Below are 9,148 nucleotides of genomic sequence, written 5' to 3'. Positions count from 1 at the left end.
AACGGACTCGGATGGCCAAAAAGGCTCATTTTTCATGGCATTAGCGATGAGTTTGACTCGTAGGGCCGTTACGCTTCCGGAAAGGTATCCCAATAGTCAATCGGACACCAAACACCAAATCTGCAGCATAGTGAATAATAAGGATAAATTGCATTAACCGCAACTATCGGCACCGAGACTTTACCGGAATACCGTGATTTTTCAACCGTAGACGTATTTCACTATTCTGGTCATATCTTATTTCACGACTTTTTTACGTTTGAAGGTTATACGTATAGTTTTTTTTTTCCAGATGAGTTATTGTCAAGATCTGCAAATATAAGACACTTTAGCCGACGAAATTAAGGCATTTTAGCCGACGAAATTATATTTTTCGTGGGCTAAACTTTTAAAAATTTCGTCGGCTAAAGTTCACAGACTATAGCCGACGAAAAAAATTATTCAGACGACGAAATTTTAATTTCGTCGGCTAAAGTTGACCATAGCCGACGAAAATTTTAAATTAGCCGACGAAGGGAAATTTCGTCGGCTAAAGTGGACTTTAGCCGACGAAAAAATAATTCGTCGGCCTGATTTTTTTATTTTCTTCGGCTAAAATCTTTCTTCTGGTAGTGTTTGATCTTATCAATCAACTCAACCTTCTCCATGTCCTAATTTTTCAACTTCATATTATCCTGCAAAACACTAATTGTATTAGACGATTCATTATGAAGGGTAGAAGTAAGAGCTACATAACCTCCTTCTTTCTCAAAGTGAGTATCAGACTCACTATTACTCCAAGTAGACTTCAAAGATTTACCTACATGCGAGTTATACTTTTTCTTTCCACAATCAGCATCGAAATTACCAATCTCATCATGCTCAAAGCAATTCGATTTTTAACAAGACGAATTTTCAGTAAACTTGGAAATTTTTTATTTTTAAGAAGCTTCTTAAAATATTTGAGTAAACACATCAAATCAGTGGAACCATCAATATCATCAGAAGTATTACAATTATTGATCGAAGAAAAAGAAATAGATTTTACCTTTTTCTTGGGCTTGATTCTTACCTCAAGATGACTTACCAATGCATCATTTGAGAGACGAGGACAATTGATCGAACCAACAACTGCATAATATTTCATCCTTTAACTAATCCACAAATCTCACCAAGTATATCTGGTGACACTCTGGTACCACTTAAAAGGACTAGGATGGACGTTTTCTGGGTATCATGATTGAAACAGTGGTTTCAATACTCGATGTACTAGACAGAAACAAAAAATAAAGAACACAACAGTTTGTTTATCCAGTGGAACCTCAATTTGAGGAAAAACACTGCCGGGGCTTTAACTCTTGAAAACTCCTATTGAAAAGAAAAATTCACATTGAAAAAAACGAGTCAATTACAAACTTTGTAGCACTGATCGCGGCTACTATCTCTAGAACTCTAGCAGATATGTTTGAATCACTATTCTTCTTCAAGTAATCTTCTTCTCCAATCTCCAAGGAACTAAACACGTGTTTGATCCTTCAATTACATAAAATAAGAAGTTCAACTCAACAAAGAACAGTTGAACTTCGACATTTTTCTATCAATATAATTTACAGCGGAAATATGCGTTGAAATGTATTCTTCCAATAATTGCTGCATTTTTTTTTATAGATGAAGAACTTCTACTCCTTATTCACGTCTTTAACTATATTGGTTTCCAATAGGTAAGTCCTTGCTCTATTACCATACAAAGACATAATAATATCAGATATATATGATAACTCAAATCAAATAATAATAAGATATATATATATATATATATATATATATATATAACCTAATATACCAATATGTTAAATTGTTCCCCTATTACCAACATGTCAAACCGTTCACGTTTTTTTATTTTGTATAGGGATGCCAACCATATACCAATATGTTAATTAGGAAATTCAGATTGACTAAGAATGAGTTTGTAATAGACTAATATAACTTGCGTGCCCTTCCTGGCTTCCTCTTACCTTTTTATAGAAACTCTCAACTCTTTCCTCAGTTCAATCTTTAATTAATGATAGCTAATAATCATCTTTTGCTGTTACACAAGTTGTTTTCTTCTTCTAAATTTCATGATTTTGGCTACATCGATCATTAAACTACTCTTGAATTATTCTCGCACTGGAACACACCAAAGGGAAATCACAACTGAAATTCTGAAATGATAAACAAATCATTGGTAATTCAATAGCTGCATAATTTTTCTTTTCTGTTCTTCAAGCATGGATGAGTTGCCATGAAACCAAATAAAACAAACGCAGCAACTCTACGTCGAAACCGTAACTTCTTTTTTCTCTAGAGTTAACGGCAAGGTTAATTAACTATTGTTTAGACTTAAGACCCAAAAAAACAAACAAAAAGTTAGAGTAAGAGTGACTGAGTGAGGTGGCAATTACTAAGGCCTTTTGATTAGATTAATTAAGAGTTTAGATCTTATGAAATTGAAGTAAATTCACGTTCTTCTCACTTTAGAGGAGCCGGATCCCAAATAAAAAGTCAATGAAATCATTTTAAGATGTTTGAATTAGGTCGCTAACCACTGCTCCTAGCAATCTGAGAAGTCAATCAATCTAGAACTATACTTTAACATGAAATTCCAAGAGGTAAACTTGCACCGATTCACTTAAAATGTCAATGACAATGAGAGATTTATTAGAATAAATCATATATTATAGTTGATTCAGAGTTTAAAAAAGAATAGTTGAATAATTTTGTAGGTACTGGTAAACTTGGACTTACCAGGAGTTGGAAATTGGTGCGAAACCGCGATGGTGTTCCCAGGCTTCACTCTATATTCGATCTGACAATTTACGGTGTACTCTTTGGAGGCGTGGATCTAAGGGTATATCGTACATAGATCACATCATGTAGTCAGAGAAGCTTGTGACGGTCGAGTCTGGGTCGTGGAGTGCCGCTGGAGAGAGACGAGTCAGAACACACAGCCATTATTCTTTTAAATGGTGGACCTCACCCAGTCCGTGTTGGCACGGGCCACCTGGCTGAACCGCTTAGACTAACCTCTCGTCCGCCTAGGCTGCTTAGGCATCCAAATTTTTGAATTTTTTTCTCGTTTTACACGTTGGACTCATTGACTCACTTGGGCCCACGCCACCTTCGACCGCCTAGCCCGCTTAGGCGTCCAAATTTTTTATTTTTTCTCGTTTTACACGTTGGACCCAGTGTCCCCACTTGGGTCCACGCCTCCTTCCACTGCCTAGCCGTGACTCTTTGCCACCTAGGTCGCATAATTCCCAATCCGACTTTTTTTTTTTTCACCTAAACATGAAGAAAACTTTGCTGTGTTTAACTACTACATACTGGAATCTAAATGACATAAATCAGAGTCATTGATACAAATCTCCATTGAGCATAAGCGTGATTGAGCAAATGATGAGAAGAACAAGCACGCAGAAGGGTACTGGGTTTTTCTGTTTTGTATTATTGTTGTGTGTCATCTATACTTTTGTACACAAATCTTTCATGCATGGATGTGCATTTGATTCATGTTGCATTGTATATCCCCAAATTGCGATTTCAAATAACCCACAGTCAACATAGCCCAGCTAACAATCCATTTATAGGTTTCAGAATTCGAACTTACAGATTTTGGAGTCGCCTCTATCACATAACAATGCATAATATTCGCTTATGATTCTGATATAAACTATCTAAGTTCATACAACCAATCACAGCTCAAACTATCACAAAACTGAGAGAACCCAATAACAAAATTCCATCAACTCAGTAGAAAGAACAACCAGTCCCAGAAAATTGAGTCCAAAAAATTCATTTCATTTATGAAAGGAAATAGAATAGGGTTTACCCTAGAACCTAAAACCCTAAAATCTTTACATTCCAAAAGCTAGAAAGAAAATGAAACTGAAAACAGAAAGAGACAAGAAAGACTAGAGAGGATCGAAGTCGGACAATTAAGTACGTTAGAATTAGGGGTCATCATTTGGCCTGCAGCCCTAAAAGCCCGTGGGTGGCCCGGGCAATAGAAAAGCCCATCTCGGCTCGGCCCATAGGGCATGAGGTCGGGCTCGGGTGGAGGGTTCAAAGCTTCGGCCTGGCCCGCGACCCAGCCCGTTACATGCTCATCAAGGCCTAGCCGACCCAACCCTAAAAAGCCCTCCCCAAAACCCTATTAATTATTTTATAAATATTTTTTATGGAGTTATTAGTTAAATATGTGAACTAATTAATGCATTAAGTCATATTTTATTTTAATTTTTTAATACATTTAGTTCAATCATTCACAAATCTTAACTTTTTCTTTTTTATAGTTTTTTTTTATTTGATAAAATTTTATTAGATATATATATATATAATAGGCCCGGCCCGGCCCTAAAATTTAAAAAATCGTGATTGAGGGCCGAGTCGGATGGGTTTTCTAACGATCCCTAGTTAGAATTATTTTTTATTTTATTCTTTAAGGTGGGACCGTTCAGCCCGTGTAGGCTTGCTTACCCAATTACCGCTTAGACGTACTCGGACTCCACTAGTCCGCATATGCCCAGTTTGCATATGTTTCCCCCAGCCCACTATTTTTATTTTATTTTTTTATTTTTTTTTAGCGCGCGCCAAGAAAATGGACATCTTTCCCACCCAAATATTTTTCGGTGGCTGCAAAGTGCAAACTGAAAATGGCTAGCATTACATGATCATACAACACTTCCAAAAATGGCTTCTCTTCTCTTCCTCCACCACGTACCCTCCTCTTTCTCCGAAATCCCCACCACGTCCCCACTTCCACCTCCCTTAAACCCAAACCCTTCACATTCAAAAACCTCACCACTTGTTTCTCCCTCGCCGAATCCGACTCCCCTAAATCTTTGCAACCCGAAACCCGAACCGTGCTCCAAGACGTCGCTCTAATCACCCCTCTCCCAATGCCCATCAACTTGTTCGCATTTGCTTGGTTTTGATTTCGAATATTTTTCTGATTGTTTGATTGAGTTATTTTTTGTGGGTTGTGTTTGCAGGACAGCTTTGATCTCCCTCCGGAGTACTTTGCGAAGCTGCCCAATGATCTTCGTCTCGATGTAAGTTGCAATTTCGTAACTTTTTTGACGAACCCAGTTAGTCGTGTTAACTTGGTAAATATGTGAATGTTGAGCTGAGAAAGTGTGTGAATTTGTATTTCTGTTGGGTATGTGTGAAGCTGAATGATGCTGCTTGAAGTGCTTTTGACCTTTCAAATGGAAAGATTATCGATGAGGTTAGTTATATCTGTTGTTTTTATTTGCTGTGGCTCTGCATTTTCGAATTTGGTCATGGTTTCAATTTGTTGTGAAGCTATATGAACATGGTTGATACAAATGAATGGATACACTTCACTTTTGGTCCACTAAAATTTCCACCAATAATTAGAGGTTATACTGTTTTGTTCAGTCAGTTCTCGGTATAAATTTCCTATCTTTAGTGAGAATGGTATATTTGTAGGCTTGAAAGGAGCAGTATGCTGGATATTCTTACCGTGTAAGCTTATATTCTTCCATGTTATTACCGTATGTAGTAGCCGAAGATGTAAAGTGTGGCCATTTTTGGTTAGTTCTTCTTAAGATCCATGTTAGTTGTAAGCCCTGTAAGAGTACCTGAAGATTGGAAAACATCAAGAATTGGTAGATACCGTTTCAAGGTGTTCAGCCATATTACTGTCTGATTTATCCATGGAAAGTTAAGCCAATACACTTGTCAATCATCCTATTCTGCAATCTGCATTCGTATGTATTACCCATTCTGACCGGATTTATTGCTCAGACACCCCTCTGGATATTGCAACTTAAGATAATCAATATTTTTCACCATATGGTTCAAAGAGCTGCTTCACCAATATGTTATTACTTTAGCCTTATCCTTGGTCTCTTGTTTAGCTTTCTAATTAAACGATTATGGTTCTGTTCTGTTCTGTTCTTGATGTAGAAGCTATACTAGCTACTGGATTTATAACTAGGCTCAAGCCTTTAAACCTCTCCATGTACTTTCATTCTTCCTCTATTATCAAATATTCTAGTTCGAATGATCTTCATCGTTTGCCCAATACAATTAAATAGTTCTCTGTGTGATACTTCATGTGTACATAGAAATCAATAAGGTGCTGGTATTCTCTCCAAGTCTAGATTATGGTAACTGATTTGGAGAGAACTATTTCAGCAACATCCTCCACAAAAAACAAGGTGCTCAAAAATGAATATAATACATTTTGATTGTCAAAAAATGAATATCATACACAAATTTGGGCATTTCTATTTGCTAAGGTGTAAGGACTACCTTAAACTCCACAGCCTAGGCCTAAATTGGTGGGGTATTGATACCTCCTTTTCATCCTAGTCACTACGTTGTCAAAATGATGCTGGCTATAGAGGAAAAATACTTGCGTTTGGATTAGTATGTATGTGTTCGTCCAAATTCTCTTTTATTTGCATATTTTTACCAATGTCAATTATAATCTTAATCGTTCAAAAGTTAAATTAACCAATAAAACTCACATCTACAAAAAATCAACGTAAACAAAAATTGTTTGCTCAGCTGAATGAATCAATCAAATTGACGGCTAATTATGAGACTGTTAACTTCATCAGAATTGTTCATTTGTTTAATGCAATCAGCTCAGCAAACGAATTTTGTTTACATTGATTTTTTGCAGAGGTGATCTTTATTTTTGAATGGTTAAGATTATGATTAACACTGACAAAAGTATGTAAATAAGAGAAAGTTCAGACGCACACGTACATATTAGTCCAAATGCAAGTATTTTCCGCTATAGAGTTTAAAAAGACAATATGTATGCGGCGGGCGATAGTAGCTGAGTGACAACGAAGATTAAAGCAAGAAACAGACTACCTTAGCTTGTTTATTTTACATAATATGGCTGCATTCAGATACATATTTATTTGAACACACCCCGATTAGGACAAAAACTAAAAGAAAAGGCAAAGACTTACATCAGGCACATACATAGATGCATCTTTATGGTGCGCGAGCATGCAGCTGAACAAAGATGCATGGATCAATACTACCGGAAGAAACCGGGATTTGAAGTTCGAGTGATGGAAGTAAGGATTGAAACCACAGCCATGCAAACAGCTCCAACCAAGAGAATTCCGGTAGCGATAATAGCCTTCTCATAGAAGCCATCGTTCTTGGTTTGTGATTCCTGCAAGTTGTCGAGGACGCCTAGGGATGCCAGCAGAGGAATCAAAACTTTGATCACCTTTTTAAGCTCAAATCCCGCTCCAAAACCAGCTCCCACAGCTGAACAGAGAATCGAGCTCACTACCTTGTCGGCATAGAAATCAAACTCCGGCATGCATCCGTTGCGTATCAAACGCTTTTGGGTGGAAGCGTAGTATATGTTAAATGGTAGCTGTAGGATGTTATATGCTGCTCCAATTGCTGTTGCAGAAAACACATACCTGCAACAAATTCAAATGTCCTACTTAATCGTTTATTTTATCAATGTAAGGATTCAAACAAAAATGTTAATGATCGAAGAAGAAGCTAGCGTGCTGTACCTGAATGTGACCACATCCTGAAAACGTAGTTTTTGATTTCCATTAGCAGTTGTAAAGTTGTCGAGAGCAAGTAACAGTCCAGAAGCAACGCAGGCTGCAAGGGTGAATATCCTGAATACCAGAACTGCGCAAGGAATAGCTTTAGACGCCATTAGTCGATCACTTCAATTTCGATCTCCACGGTTACACAGCTAGCTAGCTGGCTAAATATATAGCTCTTTCTATAACTCGTACTAGCTCTTGTTTCGGTGATCAAGTAAGTACTATAGTTTATAAGGAGACAAGAGTGAAGAGTCGGTCGCTTTCATTGTTCGATGATGTCAATATAGATGTTGCGCGTTCATACAGTTATCATGGAGTCTATTGCATTGGACTGGCGTACGTCCAATACCTTTGTCGTCACACTTAGGTTGGCCTGCTTGGACCTTCGGGGTGGTGACTTTGGGGGTATAGAAAAGATCCCTACCAAACCCTAACAATGTTCTATGCTCTCTCGTTTCGATGAACGTACATGTACACCATCACATCAGGTCTTAGGCCTTAAATTGACGACTTGATGTGTTCCTGTTCTAATTGGTTTCGTGTTTAGTAGTTGCAAGTTATCAGAGTACAGGTTTTTAGACATTAGCTTTGAGGTTGTTTTTGTTTTCTTTCAGATTAGTATTCAATAAGGGAATAATGCCCATTTGGTACCAATTATTGGGCCTTATTGCCTATTCCAATGAAAATATGTTTACTGTGCCCAATTACACAAATTTTAAGATAAAGATTAAAATATCCTTAACCATCAAAACCCTTCCATTGAGGGATCCATATTTTTGGCCACTTTTAGGGATATACCCACACCATTAGATCTGTCATTTAATGAGGTTGGATGGCTGAAATTAAAACAAAAAGTTAAACACTTTATATCAAACATGGACCGTTCAAGATCATTAAAAATAAATCGAAGTTTTGAATGGGTTAACGATCACTAAATTATCTGAAAATTTGTATAAATGATCTACTCATATAACCCAATGAATTGAACGGTGCAGACGCAAAAATTTGATCGGGAAGTTGGTGTAATGCCCTATTCCTAGAAATAGTCAAAAATAGGGATCCCTCAATGGAAGGGTCCTCCCTTAACCATATTAATAACCACCTAATCTTTCTCCTCTCCTCTCACTGATCAGATATCTCTCTCTCTCTCTCTCTCTCTCTCTCTCACAAATCCATCGCCGGCGACCTCACCTCGCCTCCACCAACTCCGACGACCTCGTCCTCACCTCCGCCTACTGCCTCGGCCTCCTTCTCGCCGGCAGATCCGAAGTTGACGACGCATATCCTAAACCCTTTGCCGCATATCTGAAGTCGACGATGCCAGTGAGCCGAGCTCCGCCACACACAATGGCTGCTTCTGATATCCTCCACGCATGCTGATCTTAGCCAATGCTAACGCCTCCGATCTTTGATCTCCGAAGCTAGCCAACGCCATGCCGATCTCCACCATGCACTACGGCCGCCTCCGATCTTCCGTCACACACCACGGCCGCCTCCGGCCTCCAATCTCTGCCATGCACCAACACCTCGCCTCAGCCTTTAGACGATCCTCTCTCTCTCTC

The 9,148-nt window shown here is 38.2% G+C and overlaps 1 protein-coding gene across 1 annotated transcript; it reads right to left on the bottom strand.

Annotated features, from left to right (window-relative positions):
• Positions 1 to 7,045: 7,045 nt before the first annotated feature.
• Positions 7,046 to 7,696, bottom strand: LOC101313993 (CASP-like protein RCOM_1206790-like). Its single transcript, XM_004301189.1, has 2 exons — positions 7,545 to 7,696; positions 7,046 to 7,445 (listed from the first exon to the last, which is right to left on the bottom strand). Exons 1-2 carry the CDS (start codon positions 7,694 to 7,696, stop codon positions 7,046 to 7,048), a joined length of 552 nt encoding a protein of 183 aa, XP_004301237.1.
• Positions 7,697 to 9,148: the final 1,452 nt, after the last annotated feature.

This window comes from Fragaria vesca, linkage group LG5 (assembly GCF_000184155.1).
Source record: "Fragaria vesca subsp. vesca linkage group LG5, FraVesHawaii_1.0, whole genome shotgun sequence".
In the NCBI taxonomy this organism is placed as follows: domain Eukaryota; kingdom Viridiplantae; phylum Streptophyta; class Magnoliopsida; order Rosales; family Rosaceae; genus Fragaria; species Fragaria vesca.
The sequence above is the reverse complement of the archived record's forward strand: the minus strand, read 5'-3'. Positions and strand labels throughout refer to the sequence as shown.

Coding starts and splice junctions, on each gene's coding strand:
- LOC101313993 (XM_004301189.1), bottom strand. CDS start 7,696: ATGGCGTCTAAAGCTATTCCTTGCGCAGTTCTGGTATTCAGGATATTC. Junction 7,446..7,544: donor CAGGATGTGGTCACATTCAG/GTACAGCACGCT, acceptor AATTTGTTGCAG/GTATGTGTTTTCTGCAACAG.